The sequence below is a fragment of the Chelonoidis abingdonii genome, chromosome 26, assembly GCF_003597395.2.
Source record: "Chelonoidis abingdonii isolate Lonesome George chromosome 26, CheloAbing_2.0, whole genome shotgun sequence".
Lineage (NCBI taxonomy): Eukaryota > Metazoa > Chordata > Testudines > Testudinidae > Chelonoidis > Chelonoidis abingdonii.
This window is the reverse complement of record NC_133794.1, coordinates 11019197-11045341: the sequence shown is the minus strand read 5'-3', so window position 1 is coordinate 11045341 and position 26145 is coordinate 11019197. Positions and strand designations below refer to the sequence as shown.

General features: G+C 62.9%; 3 protein-coding genes across 4 annotated transcripts in view; 1 reads left to right on the top strand and 2 right to left on the bottom strand.

Moving 5' to 3' along the window:
• Positions 1 to 21104, bottom strand: part of ARHGEF25 (Rho guanine nucleotide exchange factor 25) — a 49114-nt gene extending 28010 nt beyond the window's left edge. Inside the window, exons 1-3 of the mRNA XM_075061250.1 lie at positions 21095 to 21104; positions 15762 to 15856; positions 9988 to 10168 (exon numbers count right to left, since the gene is read on the bottom strand). Of these exons, the coding sequence (XP_074917351.1) occupies positions 9988 to 10168; positions 15762 to 15856; positions 21095 to 21104 (286 nt within the window). The remainder of the gene's footprint in view (positions 1 to 9987; positions 10169 to 15761; positions 15857 to 21094) is intronic.
• DCTN2 (dynactin subunit 2) overlaps positions 1 to 26145 on the top strand; it is a 350710-nt gene that overhangs the window by 228480 nt on the left and 96085 nt on the right. The window lies entirely within an intron of this gene.
• The window catches only part of DTX3 (deltex E3 ubiquitin ligase 3), a 9322-nt gene continuing 6401 nt past the window's right edge, over positions 23225 to 26145 (bottom strand). The window contains exons 4-6 of the mRNA XM_032770105.2: positions 25821 to 26145; positions 24279 to 24496; positions 23225 to 23561 (exon numbers count right to left, since the gene is read on the bottom strand). Coding sequence (XP_032625996.1) covers positions 23486 to 23561; positions 24279 to 24496; positions 25821 to 26145 — 619 coding nt within the window. The 3' untranslated portion in view covers positions 23225 to 23485. The remainder of the gene's footprint in view (positions 23562 to 24278; positions 24497 to 25820) is intronic.

The window sequence follows — 26145 nt, the reverse complement described above, 5'->3', positions numbered from 1 at the left end:
GCCTGCGAGCGACTTACCTGCGCCTTCATTGATGGAGCCGCCAGTGCCGACCCAGAGGGCGGAGCACCGGCCCCCTGGCCCCGCTGTGAGAACCAGCCCAGATACACCGCCCTCAGACAGAAGTGAGGCCAGCTCTGGTCCCTCCCACGGGTGTGCGCCCCCTAGGTTTCTGCCCCTGTGTCTGGGGCTCGTCTGTCCGCGCGGAGCTGTCTTACTCGTGCAATCAGCACCCCCCTGCTGTGTCCACAGTCGGTGACGCAAGCCTGGAGCGGCGTATTCCGCGACACCCCAACCGTCCCTGCGTGGCTCTCGGCTGGCATGTGGAGGATCGGGCTGGTGGTCACTGGGTAGGAAGCGGAGGATTGCTGGGCCAGAGAGCAGCTGAACATGGAGGGGCGTGCAGTATGTACTAGAGGCCATCCGCCCGGTCTCCATCACCAGGACAAGATGCAGCCCCTGCGGCGCCACATGTCCTGAGTCATGCGCCCCCTCAGGGCCTTTCGAGGGAGTGTGCTTGCGCGCGGCTGCCGAGAGGCCGGGTCCTGGACACGACTTCTGGAGAAATCTGGCTCTTCCCAAGTGCGGGGCGACGGCATAGGCCCGACCCTCCCAGACACTTGGCGACCCACGCACAGGGACACTCTGGCGTTGGTCTTCTGAGCCCTCAGCCTCCTCGGCATGCTGACTGGCAGGTAAGTGGCTGCGGTGGCGCGATCGGTATCTCCATCTTGTGGGCTGCCCCTGCGACAGTTCGAAGCTGATCCCCTCTCCGCCAGCTTGACGCTCCAGCCCCCCACCCAAACTTATTCTCACTGGTCATGAACTTTGCATCTAAGCCCAGGGCCGATGACCCGGCCTTGGTGACGCCGCCTAGGCGTAGGGCCCCGGTTGCCCCCTGATCCTTGCCCCCTAGTGACCACCAGCATTCCACATCTCCACATTGTACATCCGCCCAGAGTGGGCGTGGCCGCCTGAACGTCCTGCCTTGCCCCAGCCAGAATCCCCGTCGTCCCTCGAGACCGGCCCGCGCAAGCCAGCTCTCTAGCGTCCCGCACCCGCAAGCCCCTCCCGCCAAGACCCTATAGAACTTAGTCACATTCCTGGCGCCTTTCGGGCGATGGCACCGATCTCCTCGAGCCAGACGCCTCCGTGTGGGCCTGGGCTGCTGGCGTACATGATGCGCTGTCTCTGTCATCCCCCTCGCAGGTGTCCATTAAATGCAGAGCGTGCGCAGGCCTGGGCGTGACTCAGGTGCTGCTCCAGCCCAGACTGGGTGACGGGCAGCAGATGCACTGCCGTGCGGGTCGATGTACTGCGCTGCGCGCGCGCAGACCCTCTCTGTGGTGGGCGCCAGCAGGATTAATTGGAGGGTCCCTGATCCAGAACAACACCGGAGACTCTTGCTACTCTCTTTCCCCCGAGGAGAGGTCCAGATTGTCACCTTTACAAGCCCCCCTCGGTCTTGGGGCTCAGTACCCCCTTGACTCTGGCAAAGCCAGAGCTGCACTCCACTCCATCAACTGAGGGGAGAGTTATGGCCACTCTAAGCCACAAATCTCCCCCATCCCTGCTCTAGGCTCCTCGACTTCTGGAGTGACAGCACGACACCGAGACCTGCACAACGCACCGTCCTTGCAGGCCTTGCCCCTACAGAGAACTACAACTGGGCCCATCACGGGCGATCTGCCTCGCGTCAGTGCTCCGCTGGCACGTCTTTGCCATCGCAGTAAAACTTCTCGCTTGCATGGGCTTGAGGAAGTTGCCCCAGAGTACCACGAGCGTACTGGGGATGCATGAAGTCAGGGATGGAAATGAGAGGCATGGAGCGGCAGAAAGAGGAGGATGAGAGGTGACCGGAAAGCCCAGGTCCTCCTCGCTACAGCTCAGATTCTAGGCCCTTCCCAGCCCTGGTTATTCCAGCTCTTGAGGGTGCAGCTGGAGCCGACAGGCCCCGGGCTTCCGGCCCCATACCTCCGCACAGCTCACTTGGCCCCCTCCCCCGAAGCCCAACGTCTATCCCGGCTGCTCACCTCTCGGGCAGCCGGCCGCCGTTTGCCCCCAGCTACGCGCTTCTGAGCACCATGAAGAGGTAGGCACCAGCAGCCTTGCTCCCTCCACCACTTGCCGCAAAGTCCTCGCCTAAGTGCACGCGCTGTGCCGCTCGCGGCGCGTCGACGGTCAGTGACTCCCCTCCGCAACGAACCCCCTTCCCCTTCACTGGGCGCTCGCCCCTGCTGGGCACCTCTCCTGGGGATTACCCGGTGCTCAGCGGCTCGAGTCAGCAGCTCGCCGTCTGTACCCCGTGCAACCTGCCAGCCCTAGCCCATATGTAGCATGCCCCCTAGTGGTCCTCGCCTCGCAGCCCGGTGCCACTGCGCCATACAGATCTCATGTCTGGGCAGTGCGACCAGTTTCCTGACCAAGAGGAGCGGGCGATTTCAGAGCCTACTGTTCCGGGTGTGGGCTGAGGGGTAGATGGGGAACCTGTGCATCTGTGCAGTGAATTAAGGGCGGTGGCCTTGGTGGTTTGGTTGTCTCTTCATGCGGTCGCTGTGTGCTTGCCTCAAGTGTGATCCCGATGGTAACCCCAACAGTCTATGAGTATGCGCTTCTGCTGTGCCGGACGTCAACACTCGCGACCACTTCCCCAATTCTGCCTGTCTGTGCAGCCGCTGGGTGCGGCTCACCCGAGCTCCACGTCTTACACGTGGCCTGCCTAGTCCCCCAGCCTGAGGTATTGTCTGACCTGTGTGGCGGAATGATAGCCCCCACTCTGCCCTGCCATTGTGCGAGTCTCCATTTTATCGACTCGGGTCAGCTGGGGGTGCGGGACCTTGATCTCCTTCGCACGGGGTTGGTGTGTGCTAGGTAAGGGTGGAGTGGTGGGGGTTTTTTTTCCCTCATGTCTGTCTGTCACCCATGGCTTTACTCTTGCTCCTTGGCGCAGGGCCCTCACCCTGCCACCACAGCATATTTCTTCCGCCACCCAGGGGTTGGTTGGGGTGTGGGTAGTAGGATGTGAAAGGGCGGAATCCCTTGGGGATCGCGCAGGTCGTCACAGATGGGCCGCGCCATGTGTCCCCTATAGCCCCCTCTGCCGCTGGAGCTCCAGAGCACGCTTCACGACAGGGCCAGCTATTATGGTGCGCTGTCTCAGCGCTTTCAGTTCCATTGCTCTGACCTGCTGGTGAGGTTTCCCTGCAGCATGCCCACTCCCCCCGCTTCCTCTGGGTGCCTGGATCAGGGCAGCTCCTTCTCCTCTGGGTAAAGTGCACAACAGGAGCAGTCTGGTGGAGGCCCACCGGCTAGCGGGTCACCCGCGTTTGGCGTGTCCTGCGTGTGCAGTTATCTTGAGGTTGGCACGCGAGAAACGACAGTCGGGGCGTTTTCTGGAATACGGTGCGCAGATCTCCTGGGTTCCTAGCCCCACCGCTGCCTGCCTGGTGGGAGTGAGGGGCTTAGTAGTGTTAGAGCCCATGTGGGCTACTGGCGTTCGCCCGACTCCTGGTTCAATAGTCCACTCTGAGAGGAGTGGGCTACGGTGTACCCCGCAGTGGGTCTGCGACTGCTCTCAGTATCCTCCCCCGACCCTATGCGCCTGGTACTACTAGCTCCAGCTCACACGTGTGGAGGAGTGGACGAGAGAGCTAGTAGCCCGGAGTCTGTGCGTTGTAGACTCCCACCCCCACTGCTAAAGTAATAGCCCACTGCCCGGCCCACTGCCCGTCCAGAGCCTTGGGGAGTCGGAAGGTATCTCCTGAGGTACTCTCCCAGATCCCCACTCGCTGAAGGGATCTAGGGGCTCCAGCCCGCCGCCTGCGTGAGTCCTCACCATGGGATTAGCGTCAATTGGCTCGATTTAAGCCCCCCACGGACTGCACTGGTTGCTCCCGACTCTGAATTAAGGGGAAACCCAGAGAGTGAGGCTAGTATCGATGACGTACCAGTGGCGCCCCAGCTGCTGCTCTCAAAGCCCCACCTAGCCCTCACTCCGGACCTCGCGTTTTATATTTCCACGTCTCTGTGATCTGGAGCAAGGTGTTGGCTGATGAGCAGGTGGGCTTGGAGCGCCATAGACTCCGATTCTATCCCAGCTCTGGAGGAGGGGTGGAGCTGTGTTAGAGCAGTGGGGCTGCGAGTCCAGGACTCCGGTTCTATCCCCACCTCTTTGTGGAGTACTATGGTATGAGAGCCATGGGCGTGGGCCCAGACTCCGGGTTCAGCCCCATGTGTGTGGGATATGACCCACTCTCCTGGAGCACAGTTGCCTCATTGTCATGGCCCGAGCCCAGGGATCCTCTCTGGAGCTGCACCCATTGCTTCTCTCTCGAGAGTGCCCCCAAGGCTGCAGCCTAGGGCAACGGCTGATAGGTGCGGTGCAGACAGCTGCCCCTAGGCCAGGACCTCTTGCCCCTTCCCGCCAGGCCTGGGTCACTGGTGTGAGGGGGATGTCCAGTGCAGAATCATGGGGAGGTCTCGGTGCACGAGGTCTGGGATCGTGTTGGGTGGAACAGCTGTGGTGCTGACCCAGTGTGGGGAGGGCACTGCGCCAACTGCCAGAGAGCGCGTCTCCGGTCACACGCCTCACACTCACATCCACGTCCCCTGGCCCAATACCCCGACCTCAACCCCCCCTGGTGCTCAACTGCTGCCCCAAGCGGGCTTATACCTGCATAATGTAGAGAATTAGATGAGAGCAGAGAGGGACCCTCTTCACCCAGGTCTCCTGGTTCTATCCCCAGCTCCGGAGAGGTGGCTCTGCCGGTATAGGGTACCCTAACTTGCTGGGTTCACTATTCGTTCTTGTCCCACCCCAGATCACCAGCGCAGCAGACCCTCCCCCGTTCAGCTTCAGGTCCCTCAGAATGCTGTGTTATTGAGGTCTTTCTGGGTTATTGTCTGTACCAGACTGGTGTATATTTGTAGTTCTTCTGGGTACGTGGTGGTACCAGATGTGTTATTGTAGGTTCTTTATGGGGTACGTTTGTGGTACCAGATGGGTTTATTTAGGGTCTTTGTAGTTATGTGCTGTATCCAGACTGGTGTTTACTGTAGGTTCTTTGTGAGTTATGTGACTGTACCAGACTGGTGTTTATTGTAGGGTCTTTGTGGAGTGCATGAACTGGTTTTTACCCCAGGACTGATGTGTCTGCTTGTGGGTCTTTTGGTTATTGGGATGTACCCAGACTGGTAGTATGTGGGTCTTATGGGAGTATGCTCGACGTACCCGAATGGTGGATTGTAGGGTTTGTGGAGTTGCTGCTGACCCAGACTCGTGTGTTGTGTAGGCGTTTTCTGGGTGATGTGACTGACCCAGACTGGTGTGTATATGTAGGGTACTTCTGGAGTTGTTGTGTCACCCGACTGGTTGTATTGAAGGTCTTTCTGGGTTACGTGCGTAAAAGACCCTACAATAACACACCAGTCTGGGTACCACCACGTAACCCCAGAAAGAACCTACAATAACACACCAGTCTGGGTACCACCACGTAACCCCAGAAAGAACCTACAATAACACACCAGTCTGGGTACAGCCACATAACCCCAGAAAGACCCTACAATAACACAGCATTCTGAGGGGACCCTGAAGCCTGAACGGGGGAGGGGTCTGCTGCGCTGGGTGCATCTGGGGGGTGGGGACAAGACAGAATGTGAACCCCAGGCAAGGATTAGGGTACCCATACACCGAGCAGAGCCCCACCCCTCTCCCGGAGCTGGGGATAGAACCCAGGAGTCCTGGGCTGAGAGCAGGCCCCTCTCTGCTCTCATCTAATTCTCTACCATTATGCAGGTGAAAGCCCCGCTTGGGGCAGCCAGTTGAGCACCAGGTGGGGGTTGAGGTCGGTGGGTATTGGGGGCCAGGGGACGTGGATGTGGCAGTGTGCAGGCTGGTGACCGGAGAGCGGCTCTCTCCTGGCAGCTTGGCAGGTGCCCCCTCCCCCCACACTGGGTCCCCAGCACCCCTACAGCCTGTCCAGCCCCCAACACCAACCCAGGACACCCTCTGGCACCGAGACCCTCCCCATGATTCCTGGCACTGGGACATCCCCCTGCCACCACCAGTGACCCAGGCCTGCGGAGAAGGGGCAGAGGTCCTGGCACTAGGGGCAGCTGGTCTGCACCGCACCCTATCAGCCCGCGTTGCCCTCAGGCTGGCCAGCTTGGGGGCACTCTCGAGAGAGAAAGCAATGGGCTGCAGCTCCCAGAGAGGATCCCCTGGGCTCGGGGCCATGAACACCACCACTGTGCCTCCAGGTGAGTGGTCATATCCCCACCCACAACCTGGGGCTAGAACCCAGGAGTCCTGGGCTCCCAGCCCCCACTGCTCTCATCCACTAGCCCTCACTCCCACACAGAGGTGGGGATAGAACCCAGGAGTCCTGGACTCCCAGCCCCCACTGCTCTAACCCACTAGCCCCCACTCCCCTCCAGAGCTGGGGATAGAACCCAGGAGTCCTAGGCTCCCAGCCCCCACTGCTCTCATCCACCAGCCTTCATTCCCCCACAGAGCTGGGAATAGAACCCAGGAGTCCTGGGCTTCCAGCCCCCACTGCTCTCATCCACTAGCCCTCACTCCCCTCCAGAGCTGGGGATAGAACCCAGGAGTCCTGGGCTCCCAGCCCCCATTGCTCTAACCCACTAGCCCCCCCTGCCCTCCAGAGCTGGGGATAGAACCCAGGAGACCTGGACTCCCAGCCCCCACTACTCTAACCCACTAGCCCTCACTCCCACACAGAGCTGGGGCTAGAACCCAGGAGACCTGGGCTCCCAGCCCCCACTGCTCTAACCCGCTAGCCCCCACTCTCCTCCAGAGCTGGGGATAGAACCCAGGAGTCCTGGACTCCCAAGCCCCCACTGCTCTAACCCACTAGCCCTCACTCCCACACAGAGCTGGGGCTAGAACCCAGGAGTCCTGGCCTCCCAGGACACTCCCCCGCACCGTCCAGTTCTGCCAGTGCCCCTCAATCCTGACCCGCAGCCACCAGCTTGACCAGCCCTTGGCTCCCCCAGCTCTGTTGATGCCCCTTAACCCAGGGAAGAGGAGCTGCCCCTGAGTACAGAGCACCCCCCAGAGAAGGGGGGGATGGGGATGCTGCAGGACCCTCACCCAGCATGGGTAGAGCAGTGGAACTGAGCGGCTGAGACAGGGCACCTCCTACTGGCCCTTCTTGGAACTGCCGTGCAGTCTGGGCTCCAGGCCGAGGTGGGGCTCATGGGGACACCGGGCCCCATCTTGAGCCCTGGGCAGATCCCCGGTCCTGGTGCAGGAGCCAAATTCCTGCTGTGGTGCAGGGTGAGGGGGCGCTGGGCCACAGGGAGCAAAGGAGTAAGAGCCTGGGGTGCACAGACAGACTGAGGGTCCCCTTTCTGCCCCCACCCTGGAGGGACCAAGGCCCCCCCAACCCCCAGCTGCCCCAGTGCAGACAGTGGGAAATGAACAATGGCCACCGGCGCCAGAGTGGGGGGTTCATTCCCCACCAGGTCAGCAAGACCTCAGGCTGGGGGACAGGGCAGGGCCCCTGTGTCAAGCGTGGAGCTGCGGGTGAGCCAGGCACCCCCTGCGCCCCACAGGCAGATGGTGAATGGTCAGGACAGATGTTGGAGTCCGGGCACAGCACGCACCCTCCTCCCCTAGACTGTGGGGTTCCCCCTCCCGATACACCCTGGGCCGCCCACAAACTCCCACCATAGAGACACCAACCCACCCCAGGACCCAGCCCTTAACCCTGACAGATGCACCAGTCCCCTCTCCCCCTCAGCCCCCCCCCGCAGCTCTAAATCTGCCCTTCTCTCTTGGTCCAAACTTCGCCTGCCCCCCCATGCGCCTGTTGGCGCAGCTGCACCGGGCTGCGGGGCGAGGCCATGGGGCATCTACAGGCTGAGCTGGCTGCACTGGGGGCAGCTGCTGCCCGCTGTCCCGTACCCCAGAGAGGTGCCCGCAGGGGCCAGCGCCCCAGTGAAGGGGGGAGCGGGGTGTTGGGGGAGGGGAGTCACTGACCTCGCGCCCGGGCGTCACAGCAGCTGCACTTGGCGAGGACTTTGCGGAACAAGTGTTGGCAGGAGCAGCCCTGCTGGTGCCCCCCTTTCATGGTGCTGCCCGGCCGTGCTGGGCACCGGCGCCCGCTGCCCGAGAGGTGACAGCCATAGACTGGGCGGGGGGGGGGGCAGTGGGTGGCGGGAATTGGGGCACGGAGCCGGGGGGCCCAAGGTTCCTGCCCGCTGCACACTCAGCGCTGGAATAACAGGGCTGGGCAGGGGCTGAACTGAGCTGCCAGCGAGGAGGAGCCTGGGCTTTCCCTCCCCCCTCTCCATCCCTCCATCCTTCCCCGCCTCCATCCCTCCATCCCTCCCCCTCTTCCTGCCTCCATCCCTCGCTCCCTTGGGCTTGGGCTCTTCCCAGCCCAGGCTGCAGCCAGACTGCAGAGGCACAGACCTGCAGCGGGGAGCACCTGACGCTGGGCAGCCGGGGGTCCCGGGAGGGCCCCAGTTTGTGCCCTCGCCAAGGCCTGGCAGGACGTGGGGGCAGCCCCAGCTGCCTGCCCCCCTCCTCCAGTGAGGAGGCCACAGCCAGGGATGGGGGGAGCTTGTGGCTAATGGCCAAATCTCCCCACCTCAGGGGTGATGGGGGAGGGAGTGACTCCTTTGCCCCAGAGCAAGGGGGACTGAGCCCCAAGGAGGGGGGGGGGGGCTGAAAGGTGCAATTGGACCCTCCTCCTCGGGGGAAAAGCAGAGCAAGAGGCCTGTGTTGTTTGGATCGGCCCCTCCAATATTAATCACTGCCCCCCCACAAGTGCACTGCGGGGGAGCCATCCATCTGCCCGCACCGCAGTGCCATCTGCTGCCCGTCACCCCCAGCCTGGGGCTGGAGCCAGCACCTGAGTCACCGCCCAGAGCCTGGCACCGGCTCTGCCATTTCTGGGGCCACCTCTGGGGATGAGGGACAGCCTCAGACAGCCCAGCAGCCCCCCAGGCCCACACGAGCCACGTACCCCTGTTCCTGGGGGTCTGTGCCAACTGGCCCGAGGGCACCAGGAAGGGACAGTCACTGGGCTGGCAGGGGCTGCGGGTCGGGACCAGCAGAGCTGGCTGCGGGGCCGTTCCCAGGGCATCTGGGCCTGTGAGGCAGCCGTGGGGCCAGCCCCACACTGGGCTGGGATGTACCACATGAATGAGACTGGCTGGCACAGGGGGCAAGGAATGGAGCAAGGGGCCTTTCCCCTCTAGGGGGCACCAGCTCTCATCCGGCCCTGGGGCAGGATTGACAAATTCATTGACCCCAGGAGAAATAATTGGGGTGGGGGGGCTCAGCTCAACCTGCAGAAGGGGAGATCAGCTCAACCTGCGGAGGGGGGGCAGCCACAGCATGGAAACCATCGGCACCAGCCGGCCCCCTTACTGGCCAGCTCAGTGGGGAGGCTGGGGCTACACAGACCAAGGGGCCTGAGTGTCCCTTGTGTGTGGGTCAGGCCAAGGTCTGGGGGGTGGGGCTCATGCTGTTCCCCCACTTGGGACAGACGCAGGATTTCTCCAGACGTGTGTCAGGACAGAGCCCCCAGCGCCTCTCAGCAAACTCCCCCCGAAAAGGCCCTGAGGGGGGCCGCTGACTCCAGGACATGTGGCTGGAGGGGCTGATTTGTCTGGAGCAGAACCGGGGGTGGCTCTAGTCCCCGCTCCTGCCCCCCCCCCCCCTGTTACTCAGCTGTCCCCTCCCCCCCCCCCCCCTCCCCCCCCCCCCCCCATGTCTCAGCTGCTCTCTGGGGCCCCCCAGGCCAATCCCTCCCTCACTAGCCCCAGACCCCAGCCCCGATCCCTCCCCATGCCAGCGCGAAGCCCAGGGACCGGTTCAGAGGGTGCTAATTCGTGCTCCAGGCTGTCACAGCCTTGGGGACACAGCTGGGGGGTTCTGAGCACGAGCTACAAGCCCCCGGCCAAGGCCCCAGAAACCTAGGGGGCAGACAGGCGCGGAGGGACCAGAGCTGGCCTCACCTTCTTCTGAGGGGCAGGTGTCTGGGGCCTGGTTCACGCCGTGGGGCTCAGGGGGGCCCGGTGCTCCTGGCCCACTCTGGGGGTCCCCGCCATGCGGCTCCCCATTCCCTGCAGGGGCCTCAGAGTAGCCGTGCTCCGGCCGCATCTCGTCCCCCGGCCCCTCCGAGCACAGATCCGGCAGCTGGAAGGAAGGACAGACAGGTTGGAGGGAGTGAGAAGGGACAGGCAGAACAATGCCGGAGAACAATGCTGGGTCCCCCCTCGTCCTCCCTCACAGCTGGAGGCAGAGCCTGGGCACTGGCTTTGCTGACTTGTTTCCTGGCGCTGCTGGAGCAGCCAAGGCATTGGCACCGGCCATGGCCCTACCCAGCCCCCCTTGCACCCTCACCGGGGCTGGGGGGTGTCAGCCGCTGTCACTGATCACTCCTCACCCTCCGCCACCGCTTCCTGCTCAGAGACTCCCCAGGCTGGGGCCAGCCCAGGGAGGGGTCCCCGCTTGGATCCCTCAGATGCAGAAAGAGGAGCTTGTTTCCTGTCGGACTGCAACCCACACAAGGGCTTGTTATTGTAGGGTCTCTAAGTGCTGGGTGTCATGCTCAGGTTTGTTATTGTACGATCACTCTGTTTTGTTATTGTAGGGTTGCTCTGGTTTGTTATTGTAGGGTCTCTAGGGACCGGGTGTCATGCTCCAGTTTGTTATTGTAGGGTTTCTATAGCACCGGGTGTCATGCTCTGGTTTGTTATTGTAGGGTCGCTCGGGTTTGTTATTGTAGGGTTGCTCTGGTTTGTTATTGTAGGGTCTCTAAGTGCTGGGTGTCATGCTCAGGTTTGTTATTGTAGGGTTGCTCAGGTTTGTTATTGTAGGGTTTCTATAGCACTGGGTGTCATGCTCGGGTTTGTTACTGTAGGGTTGCTTGGGTTTGTTATTGTAGGGTCTCTAGGCACCGGGTCTCATGCTCCAGTTTGTTATTGTAGGGTCTCTAAGTGCTGGGTGTCATGCTCAGGTTTGTTATTGTAGGGTTGCTCAGGTTTGTTATTGTAGGGTCGCTCGGGTTTGTTATTGCAGGTTTGTCCCTTTGTCTCCTGATATTTTTAAAAGAAAAATGTGTTTGGAGCACGGTCCAGACTCCAACCCCTCCCCCTGAGAAGGGCAGGGGGCTGTGGGCTGCTCTGATGGGGGGAGGGGTTGCCAGCTGATCTGGGGACGGGCAGAGATGGGGCCGTGAACTCCCCCAGAGCAGAGCCCTCCTGTCTGACGAGACTCCCTGCACTGCAGCCCCCGCCTTTGGCCGCTGCTCCTCCCTAATTGAGACGTGGCCCCCTGAGCCTCAGCCCCAGCCCCGAATGCTCACGGAGGGACAGGCTGAGAGTCAGCGACATGTGGAGAGGTGGGGGTGTCCCTGGCTTGAGATTCCGCCTCTTGAGTTACGTTTAAAAACGCTGCTAATACAGTAGCCACTGGAGCGCCTGCCATGTCGCATGAGCAACCCTACGATAACAAACTAGCAGGCACAGCCCCAGTGCTCCGAGACACCCTACAATAACTGACCAGCATGCACCACCCAATACCCCCAAGGGACCCTACAATAACTGACCAGCATGCATCCCTCAATCCCCCCAAGGGACCCTACAATAACTGACCAGCATGCACCCCCCAATCCCTCCAAGGGACCCTACAATAACTGACCAGCATGCACCCCCCAAGCCCTCCAAGGGACCCTACAATAACTGACCAGCATGCACCCCCCAAGCCCTCCAAGGGACCCTACAATAACTGACCAGCATGCACCCCTCAATCCCCCCAAGGGACCCTACAATAACTGACCAGCATGCACCCCCCAATCCCCCCCAAGGGACCCTACAATAACTGACCAGCATGCACCCCCCAAGCCCCCTGAGAGACCCTACAATAACTGACCAGCATGCATCCCCCAAGCCCCGAGAGACCCTACAATAACTGACCAGCATGCACCCCCCAGATCCCCCAAGAGACCCTACAATAACAAATAACATGCACAGTTGAGAGACGCCACACTAACAAACCAGGCTGCCTGCAGTGCCTCAGCGGGAAGGATCTGCAGGGTGGGGTATTTATACCCCCCATCCCTGGGACTGTATCTGCCCCACACCAGGAACCCTGTTTGCTGGGGGTGGGGGGGTCCAGCCTCTCCCTTGAAGCTCTGCTCTAACCAAACTCACACACACACAGGAATGAAGCCTCCGGGCACCCGCCCAGGGGGAAGGGGAGAGGGAGTCTGGCGGGATCCCTCTGCCCAACAGTCGGGAAACAGCCCATGAGCCGGAGAGGAGCAGCATCAAGGCCGCAAAAGTCCGCAGCCCCATGTGCCAGCACTGGGGGCACAGCCCCCTTAGTGATCCCTGCCAGACCCCACAGCCAGCCCCACATGGCCTGTGTAATTCCTTTTGCATTGCCCCCCAGCCACCCTGCACAGCAGCCCCGCACATCCCCCCCGAACACCCCTAAAGAGACCCCCCTGATTACCCCCACATGGGCCCCCTGCCATCCTGCAAACCCACCCGACTGCCCCTGCAGAGACCCCCTGATTACCCCACATGGCCCCCCCAGCCACCCTGCACAACCACCCCACACAGGCCCCCCAAAGAACCCTGCTGAGACCCCCCTGATTACCCCCACATGGGTCCCCCTGCCATCCTGCACAGCCACCCGACTGCCCCTGCAGAGACCCCCCCTGAGAACGCTCCCACAATAGCCCCCCCAGCCACCCTGCCACCCACCCCAACAACGCATATCCCTGTCAAATGAATGACCCATGCTGCTGGACCACCCCCGATATCATCCCACATGGGTCCTCCTGCCTCCTGCACAGCAGCCTCCGAACTCCCACCTGCAGGACCCCCCTGATTTACCCCAACATGGCCCCCCAGTCACCCACACCAAACCACACCACACAGACCCCGAAGACCCCATGCTGAGACCTCTCCGAATTACCACCCCACCACTGCCCCCCCAGCCACCCTGCACAGCCCCAACACTGCCCTGCACAGCCCCCCTAAGATCCCTGCAGAGACCTCCGTGACCCCATACAGACTCCTCCACCCGCCTCTTCAGAGACAGGAGCGATATCCCTCGTTGCCCTAAGACACCTTCTTCCAGTCTACTATTCTCCAGCACAGAGCCCCGGACTGGGCCTGCTGTGTGCACCATCCCCTTGTCGGCTGGAGTCCCGAGCGCAACAGGGGAGCCCAGATGGTATTACTGAATCCACCTGCAAACCGAGCCACCCATGCGTGCCGCGTGGCATGAGACGAGTCATGTGGGGGCGTTATGACATCCTCCATGTGAGCTGCCGGCCCGGCCCATCCGTTCCAGGCCCTTACTCCGAGCTGTCTGGGAGGGCCATTGAGGTCAGAGAATATCGGCGCTATAGGCCCCTAGCATGCACTGGTCTGTGCGCCCCGCTGGCACTTAGTGGGGGCCTTCATCCGGCCGCGGGGGCACCTCACAGCACACCTCACCTGCCCAAGCGCTCCCTGCTCCAACGCGAGGCTTGAGCATCTGGGGGCAGCATGGGCGCGGGGGAGCCGCGGGCACCCTGCCCGTGTGCCAGCCGAGCGTGGCCGGGATTGCTAACAGCGACGGATCCTGCGTGGCTCCGCCGAGGCCCCCGCCCAGCCCCAGCCCCCGCTCCGACCACGCAGCTACCATAACTTCTCGCTACAAGCTGCTTACCCTCCCCGGCCTGCCACCACCTTATCTCCCGCCTCTCCCTATCTGCTCCCCACCTTGGGAGAGCCCAGGGAGAGAGCCGGGGGGCTTAGACCCACCCCCAGGGCAACACTCAGAGTCAGAGGGAGCTCAGCGGCAGGGCTGCCCTTGGAATGAAAGAGGGGCCCGTGATCTAGAAACGCAGGGTCTAGAAATCACCAGGCCAAGCTGAGCCGGGGCTACGAACCGCCGGACCCAGCTGAGCCGGGGGCTACCAACGGCCGGCCTTGGCACAAATGAAGCATTGCTCAGCGGGTATATCGTTGCTTCCGGCTGGGAGGGCAAAGGGTAGCACAGGTGGCCCGATCTGGCTCAGTCTAGCCCACATGAGACCAGCTCCACCGCAGCCCAGGCCCAGGGGGCGGGTGCTGGGAAGGTCTCTCTTCCAGTGCCTCAGGGGAGCTGCAGACTTGGCCCCCGCACGTGTCCTGGGCCTCACTGGGGCAGGGGAGGCCCCTAGGAAATTGGGAGCTGGTTCCAGGCCAAGGTGAGGAGCCAGCGAGGTGTGGAGGGCGAGGGGCAGGATATGGAGAGGCACACAGGCCATTGACAGTGCCCCTAGAGAGAAATTTTCTGCAGTGCTGCAGGGCAGAGAGCCCCAGTTGGCTCCCTTTCCCCATAGCCCTGTGATACACGGTCGGTCGGCGGCTCCCCAGAGCAGGGCCGCCACTGCCCCTACAGCCCAGCAATTACAGTTGGGGTCCCCGAGTACTGGCCAGCCCACGCCTACAGCCAGAATTACGGCGGGGCTCCCCAGAGTCATGGCCAGACCACACTGCCCCTACGATGCCAGTAATTATGGTCGGGGCTCCCCTAAGTCAGGCCATCCTCGCTGCCCCTATAGCCCAGTTACTATACGGTCTGGGCTAGGGCATGGCTCCCAGAGTCAGGGCCATCCCGCTGCCCCTATAGCCCAGAAATTACGGTCGGGGCTCCCCCAGAGTCAGGGCCATCCCGCTGCCCCCTATAGCCCAGTACGTTCGGCGGCTCCCCTAGAGTCAGGGTCATCCCGCTGCCCTATAGCCCAGTAATATACGGTCGGGGCTCCCCCAGAGTCAGGGCCATCGTGCCCCCTATAGCCCAGTAATTACGGTCGGGGACTCCCTGGGACGTTTCGTTTCCTGCCATTTCTCTCCCACTTTCCAAAGTCAAAACACATTTTTTGGAGCGCCGAGCTCGGAGGAGCCACAGCCAGAGCCCCTCCCCCATCCCCCCGCATCTCCCGTCCCGCCCCGCCCCGCCCACGAAGGACCTTCCCCCCAACCTCCTACCTGCCCTCCCTACCTCGCAGGACCTTTCTGCCCCCCACCCCTTCCCGCCCACGCCACGCAGGACTTCCCCCATCCCGCTCCCTGCCACGCCCCTCCCAGCCCCGCCACGAAGAGGCGCCCTCCCTCCTCCTGCCCCTCCTAACTACCCCCTGCGGCATGCAGGACCCCAGCCCCTCATCACCACCCCCACTGGCACAGAAGGACTATGCTCCCTGTCCCCCCCTGCCCCACGGGCCCCATCACAACTCAACTTCCCCCCCCCCCACCATGCAGGCCCCACACACAGGTTCCCGCTCACCCATTTTGCAGTCCTCTGTCCCTCTCATTCATGCCAGCCACATTTCCCCCCTCCCCCGAGCCCCTTGCTGCTTCCTCCTCCCCTGCACAGCCCCCCCCCGGCAGTTTGCTGCTGTACCCCTCACGCCCCCTCCCAAGGTACCAATTTCTCCCTCCTCCTCCGGATGAGCCTGGAGGGAGCCCTGAGCTCCCAGCTCCTGTAGGACACACTCAGCACATGGGAACTCACCTCCCCCTCGCTGCCTGCTGCTTTGTTTTTTAGGGTCTCCTGGGGCTGAGCATGCTGGTATGTTATTGTAGGGTTGCTCAGGCTGGATTCCTCCCCCTGCTAGAGCTGACAAGCTGCTCCCTCCATGGGGATGTTAGCCACAGAGGCCCCTGTCCCCCCATCCCCTGCACTGGCCTCCCCACCCCAAGACCACTAGACCCTGGAGAGGGACCCAGGCAGTCAAACCCACCTGGGCTGCGTCTCCTGGCTGGCAGCAGCAAAGCCCCCTGGCTGGCTCCTTCCTGGGCCGCAGGAGGCCTGAGCCTGCAGCTTTCCAGCCAGGAACTGCAGCGCAGCATGAATAATTTACTGTGCTCCCAGCGGCCTGTGCTGGGGGAGGTGGGGGGCTGACCCTGCCCACGCTCACACCCTCCTGCCAAGCTAGGTGTGCAGAAGCAGGGCTGTCTCAGCCCCAGGGACAGCGCCCTCCCCTGGCTCAGCCACGCCCAGAGGGGAAGGCTAGTGCTGAAAATGCAGCTGCCTCTGGGGAGGAACAGCCCCACAGGAACAGGCTAGACCAGGAAACCTGGCATGTCCAGGTAAGCCTGAGCTGGGATTTAGGCAGGAGGCTTTGGCCTAGTCCCTGGGACCATCAGGAAGGAGGCGGGTGTTGATTTTCCACCATGCTGGGTGCAGCTGGGGTCAGACTGGGACAGAGGGGAGACCCCTCTGCCCAGCACCCCCAGTGCTGAGGCCAGTCCTGGCTCCAAGGGGAGCCCCTGCCCCAGTTTTGCAGTGCCCAGTGTGCTCTTTGCAGCCTCCCAGCCAAGGGGTAACCGGGCCTGGCCCCGCTCAGCTGATGAGCCCAGCCAGGGTTCTGGGCCGTGGCACCGTGCCCGCTGGGCGGGAGACTGCCCCAGGGCCTTCTTGGCCAATCGGCATCCAGCTCACGGTCAGCGACCCGCAAGCAGAAAGCTTTTTATAGCCACTGCTGAGTATTTATAATGCCAACTTGTCTGCCGCGGAGCCCTGTCAACCTCACCCCCATCCTCCCCTGGCAGTGCCCTTCTCTCCCCCACCCCAGCCCTCCTGCCTCACTGAACCAAGGATTCATTCCACCATCGCCCTCCCCTCCCAGCTGGGGGCAGCTGGCCTTGCCCTGCGGCCCGGGTGCTAAAATCAACCCCCCTGAACCTCATTTGCCTCAGGCCAGCTTCTGCCAAGCCATGGGGCAAGGTAAGGGATCCAAAGTCAGGGCAGGCTGGGCTGGGGCGAGAGGCCACTGGGGCATTTAACACCCCCCCCCCCCCGATGCCTGGGTGGCCTCAGGGCCCATCAAGTACAAAGGGGACTTAGAACCACTTTGAGGGGGTGTAAATGGCTAGAAGAGGGTCAGAGGCGCATGGTTGGTGCCAGCTGGGTACGTCCACATGGGGAGGAAGGGATGGAGGGATGGCTAGCGAGTCTAAGGGGATAGAGGAGTCTGGATAAGGAGAGATGCTGTGTGGGGGAGGAGAGCTGGATAGAGGGGTGTGTGGGCAGGTGGATGGGGGTGGGGACGGCTGGATGGGCAGCGGGTGTGTGAGGAGATGGATAAAGGGAGGGGGAGTGGGTGTGGATGATTGGATGGACGGACAGACAGACATGTTGGGGGGGTGGATGGATGGATGGAGAGGTGTGTTGGGGTGGATGGATGGACAGAGGGGTGGAGGGGATGGATGATTGGACGGACAGAGGCATGTGTGGGTGGATGGATGGACAGAGGGATGTGTGGGGACGGATGGACGGACAGACAGACACAGGAGTGTGTGCGGATGGATAGATTAACTGGAGTGTGTGGGAGGATGGATGGACGGAGAGAGGGGTGGGGGTGGATGAACAGACACAGGGTTGTGTGGGGATGGATGGGTGGACGGACAGAGGACTGTGTGGGGATAGATGGATGAACGGAGAGAGCTGTGGGGGATGGATGGATGGATGGATGGATGAATTGGAGTGGTGGTCGATGGATGGTTGGAGGGGTATGGGGGTGGATGAATGGATGGATGGACACGGGGCTGTATGGGAATGGATGGATGAATTGGAGTGTGTGGGAGGAAGGATGGTTGGAGGGGTATGGGAGTGGATGGATGGATGGACGGACAGATGGACATGAGTGTGTGGAGATGGATGAATGTGTGTGTGTGCGCGTGTGGGTAGATGGACGGATAGACACAGGGGTATGGGGAGATGGATGCGTGGACAGAGGGGGGGCTGTGGGGATGGATGGATGAATTGGGGTGGTGGTCGATGGATGGTTGGAGGGGTATGGGGGTGGATGAATGGATGGATGGACACGGGGCTGTATGGGAATGGATGGATGAATTGGGGTGTGTGGGAGGAAGGATGGTTGGAGGGGTATGGGGGTGGATGGATGGATGGACAGATGGACATGAGTGTGTGGAGATGGATGAATGGGGGAGTGTGTGTGTGTGGGTAGACGGATGGATGGACAGAGAGGGAGTGTGTGGGGATGGATGGATGAATTGGGGTGGTGGTGGATGGATGGTTGGAGGGGTATGAGAGTGGATGGATTGAAGGACAGATGGACATGGGTGTGTGGGAATGGATGAATGGGTGTGTGTGCATGTGGGTAGATGGATGGATGGACACGGGGTGGGGGGGATGGATGGAGTGAGGTGTGGGGATGGATGGATGGTTGGAGGGGTACGGGGGTGGATGAATGGACACAGGTGTGGGGGGATGGTTGGGGGGACAGGTGTGGGGGATGTGGTTGGGGATGACGGAGAGGGTAGTGTGGTGGGTTGGTGATGATGAGAGGGTATGTGGGGTTGGGTGATGAATGGGGTGGAATGAAGTTCGGAGGCTGTGGTGGTGGTGAATGGATGACGGACACGATGTTGGGGTGGATGACGAACGGACAGACACGGGTGTGTGGGGGTGGATGACAAAAGGACAGACACAGGCGCGTTGGGTGGATGGACGACGGACAGATCACCAGGGGCGCGTGGGGGTGATGACAGGAATCGGCAGACACACGGGCGCGCGTGGGTGATGGAAGCTGACGTGGCAGACACAAAGCGCGTGGGTGGATGGACGACGGAACAGACACAGGAAGGTCGTGGGGGTGGATGCGACCGACGGGCAGACACGGTGGCGCGTGGGGTGATGTGACGAAGGCAACAACGAGTGCGCGTGCGGGTGGAGAGACTAGACGGGCAGACACAGCGGGCAGCGTGGGGGTGGGTGGAATGAACGGCCTAGACACGGGGCTCGCGTGGGGGAGTGGATGGACTGATGGACAAGAACACGGGGGTGCGGGGGGTGGATGATGAACGGACGGGCAGACACGGGGTGTGTGGGGGTGTGATGACTGACGGGCAAGACACGGGATGTCGTGGGGTGGATGACGGACGGACGGATCGAGGTAAAACGCGATGCGTGGGGGTGGATGGACGGACGGACGGACAGACACGGGGGTGCGTGGGGGTGGATGGACGGACGGGCAGACACGGGGGTGCGTGAGGGTGGATGGACTGACGGATGGACAGACACGGGGGTGTGTGGGGGTGGATGGACTGACGGATGGACAGACACGGGGGTGTGTGAGGGTGGATGGACTGACGGACAGGCCGGGCACACGTGTGAGGAATGGACTCCATGTCCCCAGGGCTTGGCCCTGGCAGACAGGGCTCGGCCCAGGCCGGAGGGCGCGGCGGGGGACGAATGGGCAGCGGGGTGTGAGTGAGGGGCACAGGCGGCGAGGCCAGGGGCCCACAGCGAGCAGGAGCCGCAGTGCCGGGCCACGTGCATGGCCATCTCCAGCTCTCGAAACCCCAGGCTGCAATGGGCCGGAGCTGAACCCCCTGCCCGTGCCCCACCATGGAGCTCCCCGGGGTGAGCCTGGGAGTGAGGTGAACGGGGCTCCCGTCTCCAGCCACTTCCACTCCCTGGGGCATGAATTGGAGCGGGGGGCGAGGTCCCAGAGCTTACAGAGGGATTCGGGGGAAGGGGTAGCAGCCAGTGCCCCCCCCCCCCCCCGTGTCAGGGAAGAGGGTATAGATCAGCACACAGACACCCCACAGGTGGGATGAGCCCAGCTGGGCAGTGCAGAATCTGCCCCCCACCCTCACCTGGCTGGGACCAGCTGGCCAAGCACAGGGGGTGGAACTTAGCACCCGGGCCTGTGCCGTGGGGCTGAGGTGCCCTCAGGCACCGATCTGTGGGCAGAGGTGCCCAGCTAGGCCCAGCAAGGGAGGGGTCAGCTGGCCCGGGCTAGCTTGGCCCGCCCGCTGGGGTTGTCTATTAAACCAGTGATCCTCATCCTCCTGGGCTCACACGGGTGCAGCCGACTCCAGGAGGTTTGGGGCAGGGGATCCCGCCCCCCGCGAAGCCCCAGCACCAGTGTGAGGAATGTACTGTTCTCCCAGGGGGGACACTGAGGCACAGAGCTGGAGGGTGACATGCCCAAAGGCAGGAGCAGCAGCTCAGGGCCAGAGCTGAGGCTAGAACACGGATATCCTGGCTCCCAGCCCCCCTGCTCTAACCACTAGGAGCAGCTGAAGAAGTTTGCTCTACGGTTCCCCGGGGGCCTGGCCAGTGCTGGAGCAGAGCCTGTCCTTGAGGCAAGGCTGGGAAGAAACACCCCGAACCCCCCAGGGCTGCAGCAGGAGCAGCCTATATTTAGCCCCTTCCCCTCCCAGGGGCTTCTCCACCACCTTCCCATACTTGGCCATTTCCCCGTCATTGGAGACCGATGGGGGGCCCCCCTCCTCCCTGGCCAGCTGGCTCTGGAGTCCAGCCCGCAGCTGGGATGGGGGGAGTTCATTGCAGGCACCGTGGGGGAGGAGACGGATGCTCCATCACCACATCTCGCCATCCTGGGGGGTGGGGGGAGTTCCAACCCCTGACCAAAGGTGGGGGGGAAGTGCAGCCATCTGAGACATGCTGTTTGTGGTGAGGGAGTGGGGTGGAATGGTTAGAGCAAGGGATGGGCTCACTGGACTCCTGGATTCTGCTCCCAGCTCTGGGAGGGGAGGGGAGTGGGGTTGAGTCCAGTGGGTTAGCGGGGGGGCAGGGCTCAGAGCCAGGACTCCTGGGTTCCATTCCCAGCTCCAGGAGGGGAGTGGGGTCCAGTGGGTTAGAAGTAGGGGGGCTCAAGAGCCAGGACTCCTGGGTTCCATTCCCAGCTCCAGGAGGGGAGTGGGGTCCAGTGGTTAGAGCATGGGGGAAGGGGTGGCTCAGAGCCAGGATTCCTGGGTTCCACTCCTGGCTGTGTCCTAGTTGCATCCCCTCTTGCTGCTTCCTTTTCTCCTGGTGTAACATGGTGCAGCCGCAGGGGTGGCTGCACTTTTTCTTCGAGCCGGAGGTCCCAGCCTTACCCAGGTGCTGGGGGAGAGGAGGGGTGATTCCAACCCAGGCCAGAGCCCACCGGGGCAATAGCTCAGCCTGAGTGGGTTTGTCTGGATTTTGGGCACCGAATTCAAGGCCTAGTCAGAGAACTCGGGTTCTCGTGCTCAGCTCGACAGGCAAGCTGGGTCTTGCCAGCCTTGCTCCCACTGCTCGGGGAGCTGGATTACCTACGGTGACGCATCGACACCCCAGTGGCACAGCCCCAGTGGTGCCAGGGCAGCGCAGCCACAGCTCATGTCAGCCTCAGTTTCCCCTCCCAGCCCATGTGTCTTCAGCCTGTGAGCGCTCGGCAGCAGGGCTGGCGTATCTCTGTGGTACAGAGGAAAGCCCCTCAATTACCGTTCAACATGGGAATGGATATTTCAGCCCATCCGGCCTTTCGGAGAGTCTCTGGTTTTTAAATCCTCTCTTCGGCTGGCCGATGTCGGCACGGGGCAGAGTCCTGAAGGGAGGGTGCAGAGTGTCCCGTGGGGGCAGCGGTTGGTTCCCAGGGCCCCAGATAGGCCCAGGACAATGAGAAAATCCTGCCCCAGGGCACACAGGAGTGAGAAGGGACCCTCAGAGCGGAGGGGGGCAGCCATGCGGCTGGCTGAGCCTGCTGGAGGCCAGAGCCCATCACACGGGCGGGCGCTGGCTGTGTTTCCTGTGCCCATCTAGGCTCTCTGGTCTGGTACTGAGATTGGAGGCTCGTGGGACAGGCCTGCCTGTGTGTACAGCTCCAAGCACAAACGGTGTGGGGCCATGCCGGGGGCTCCCAGAGCTACCGTAATGCACCTAATAGATAACATACAGCGCCTAGCACAAACAGTGCAGGGCGATGGCTGGGGTGAAGCGCTACCGTAATACATCTAATAAATAACGTATAGTGCTGAGCACAGTGAGTGTGGGGCCATGCCGGCGGCTCCCAGCGCTACCGTAATACACATCAATAATAGCAGCCCTGCGACTCCCAGAAAGCCAGCACCAGGCACCCTCAGGCAACCTTATCCCCAATAATCCCAGCAGAGGCCCTCCCCACGTGGCCCCCACCACCAGGCTCAGGAAGGGGGCTGCAGACATGTTGCATACTTTTATTCAACCAAAGCTACAGAATCCAGGACAGGTCAGGGGCCGAACGACTCGGTTTCTCCTCTTTTTTTAACCAGCAACACCCCCCCTCCCCGGTGGAGAGACATGGGACCCATCCTCCCTGGGACGGCACTCAGCCGGGGCGCGGGGGGGCGGGGGGGGAAGGTTAACACAGGACAGAGAGCGGAGTCTGCTCACAGAACGTGATGCATCGGCTCTACCACACACGGTACACGCTGCATGCCCGCAGCCACATGCTGAGAATAGGCAAAAGAAACAGAAGGGCCCCGTGCCGCCCACTGGCAGTGCCCGGGCGGGTGGAGCCGGCGGCAATGGCTGGGGGAGGCCGGTCAGCAGAGTTCAGATCCAGACGACGGCACCGGGCTCTGGTGTAGCCGCGTCCAGGACCAGGCCCCGGCAGAGAGTCTGGATCGGGATTGGAGGGGTATGTACAGGAGAGGCGGGTCCTGGCGGGAGCCTTTGTCCCCAGGCAGGCAGAGGGTGCTGAGGCAGGCGTCCTGGCAGGGCCGAGTCATTACAAAGTTCCGGAAATCAGTGCACAGCCGGCAGCGGCTCTGGTGCTCTGGGGCCCAGCAGGAACCAGAGAGGAGGGCGGCTGGGCCCAGGGCCAGGTGGGGTGCAATGAGGTGTCGTGTGTGAGCCAGGCCCCTCTTACACCTACACACGTCTCGTACAGTCACTGCAAGTGCACACCCTGATCTCACCCACACAGTGCACACGCTCCAGACACAACCCCTGACCCCACCCACCCGGTACAGCCACACCACCCTCACCCCCTGCACACGTAACCCCCGACCCCATCCGCCCGGCACAGCCACACCACCCTCACCCCCTGTACACGCAACCCCCAACCCCATCCGCCCAGTACAGCCACACCACCCTCACCCCCTGCACACACAACCCCCAACCCCACCCACCAGGTACAGCCACACCACCCTCACCCCCTGCACACACAACCCCCAACCCCACCCACCTGGCACAGCCACACCACCCTCACCCCCTGTACACGCAACCCCCGACCCCATCCGCCCAGTACAGCCACACCACCCTCACCCCCTGCACACACAACCCCTGACCCCACCCACCCAGTACAGCCACACCACCCTCACCCCCTGCACACGCAACCCCCGACCCCACCCACCTGGTACAGCCACACTACCCTCACCCCCTGCACACACAACCCCTGATCTCTCTCTCTCTCACACAGACAATCTCACTCCACCCTCTCCATACACCCCGCTCTCATCACGCATTTCCCTCCCCCCCACCCCTCCAAGGAGCATTGGCAGTGGGGAGAGGCTCTGGCACTGATAGCGCCGGGCCCTCAGCCGCAATCCAGGGTGGAGACAGCGAAGCACCTTGGCATGACGGATGCGTGGCCGCCCCAGCTGGACATGAGACGCTGTGGGGTCGTCCTGCCACCCCCCGCGTCGCCCCCCTGGCACCACAGCAGGAGCCGCAGCAGAGAAAGGGTTAATCCTCAGTGAGGCCTTTGGCTCGGAGCTCCTCCTGCACCCTGGCGAGGTACGTGGGGTCGGGGTACCCGAATCTAGGAGACACACAGGGGAGACGTCAGACATGCACAGCCCTACCCCCACCTGGACAGCTCCCCAGCCCACCTCCTGCCCCTGTCCGCAGCAGCAGCCCCCGGCTTGGCCAGCTCAGCTGTGCGCTGCCATGCACAGGGGGATCCCGGCACCTCCCGGGTCTGGGGGGCACTTGGCCAGGGCGCAGGGTAGTTCGTGTCCCAATTCATGAAGAAACGGCCCTGGGAGCTGCCAGGGTCACAAGCGCCTTGGCACACAGCACAGTGCCCCCTGGTGGCGGGCACTGGGGTCAGCACTGACAGCCAGGGCAGGGTGCTCCCCCGTTGAGCCCCCCGGCGCCGGGCAGTGGGGTCGGCGCCAACAGCCAGGGCAGGGTGCTCCCCCGCTGAGCCCCCCGGCGCCGGGCAGTGGGGTCGGCGCCAACAGCCAGGGCAAGGCGCCCCCTGCCGAGCCCCCCCACTGCAGCACAGCGCCCCCTAGCACCACATTGCGGAATTAGGGTCAGCACTGGGAGTATGGGGAGAGCACCCCCATCTCACTGCCCGCAGCACACAGCCCTCTAGCACCAGGCCAGTGCTGACAGCCAGGGGTCAGTGCCCCGTACTGAGCCCCTCACCCCCTGAGTTTCCAGGGCCAGTCGAGCCCCACTCAGGAGCACAGACGGGTCACCCCCCACCCCTGGCCCCCAGCCCGTGAGCCCTGCGGCGGCAGCTGCCTACAGCTGGGGTCCCCCGGTGCAGTTGGTTTTGTGGTGGATGTCGTTCCATGTGATGACGTTGGCTCTGCCTGTGGTCATGGAGGTGCCGATGGTGAAGGTCAGGCGTTGGTCAAAGGCCTTGCGGAACAGAGCCAGCACCTTGTTTCCCTCCGGGCAGTCGGGCAGGTAGGCCACTCGCGTGGTGCCCGGGTACCGCACGCCAGGGTTGGGATGCTCCACCTGTAAGGGGGGTGGGGAGAGACCATCAGACCCCAGGGATGCTGTGAAGCCTGGCACAGATGCTGCTGCCAGGCAGGGCTGATGCTGCCCACGGGCTGGAGTCTCCTCCAGTGCTCGCTGCGGGCATCAGACAACCCCCTGGGTTGCTCCGGCTAGGGGCTTGGTCTCTGCAGAACCCTGGGGGCTGGTGATCCTGCACCCGGCTCAGGGGGCATCATGCCTGGCGAGGCAGAAATGAACCCTGATCACTGCCCCCCAAATGCCAACCTGCTTCCAGCCTCCACAGTGCCCAGCCTCCCTGAGCCCCAGGGCACCAGCAGTCCAGAGGAGCCAGGACAAGGTAGGGCTGGTGTCCCCGAGCATCGCCCCCTGCCAGGGCTGTGCCCAAGGCTCTGCCATGCCCCCGGGGCAAAGGCAGGGATCGGATGGTTGTGGGAGGAGTTAGATCTACCCAGATTTACCAGAGCGGAGGGGAAATGAGCAAATTGGGAAGGGGGGTGATAGGAAACGGGGAGGCATCCAAGCGCCAACACAGCTGGGGGTGGGGGCACTGCACATGGGACTGGGAGAGCAGGGTCTGGGATTGAGGGGCACCGGCAGAGCTGGGGGGCGGGATCCCAGGGCTGGGCTAGCAGGGGCTGTGGGTTGGGATTGAGGGACACGGGCAGAGCTGGCCAGGGGGAGCCCAGGGCTGGGCTAGAAGGGGCTGCAGGTCTGGAGTGAGGGGCACTGGGATTGGGAGGAGCCCAGGGCCGGGCTAGGAGGGGGCTGTGGGTTGGGATTGAGGGGCACCGGCAGGGCTGGGGTGTGGGGAACCCAGGGCTGGGCTAGCAGGGGCTGTGGATCAGGGCTGAGGGGCACCGGCAGTGCTGGGGTGAGGAGCCCAGGGCTGGGGTGCCAGGGAGCTGTGGGTTGGGATTGAGGGGCACCAGCAACTCTGGAGGTGGCAAGCCCTGGGCTGGGCAAGCAGGGGCTGTGGGTCGGGAGTGAGGGGCACCAGCAGGGCTGTGGTGTGGGGAGCCCAGGGCTGGAGAGCAGGGGCTGTGGGTCGGGACTGAAGGGCACTGGCAGAAGTGGAGGGGGGGAAGCCCAGGGCTGGGCTAGCAGGTCCTGCGGGTTGGGAGTGAGGGGCACCGGCAGGGCTGGGGGTGGGAAGCCCGGGGCTGTGGATCAGGGTTGACAGGCACCGGCAGAGGCAGGGAAGCTGAGCCAGAACACCCCACTCACAGCTGACTGCCTCAACAAGCCCCCTGGCCCCCGCTGCAGCCAGGCTAGGGGGGAGAGGGGACTGCAGATCTGAGGCCGGAGGCGAGGGGGGACTCACCCCTTGGACGCCAGGTGGGAAGACGTACTGGATGATGATGGTGCCGTATTTCTCGTAGCCGGGGAGCAGCAGGCTCGAGTCCTTGGACACCAGCATGCGCCCGTTCTCGGGCTGGTTGCCCACCAGCTGCCCGTAGAAGCGCCCGCACATGGGGCAGGCCCGCTTGACCTGCAGCGCCCGCGTGATGCAGGCCTCGCAGAAGGAGTGCCTGCACTTCTCCAGCGTTTTTACGTTCTGGATCTCACCCAGGCAGATGGGGCACTGGCTCTCCTGCTCCTCCTCCCGTGAGCCGCCCGCTGCTGCCCCCCCCAGCCCCCCGCCGCCT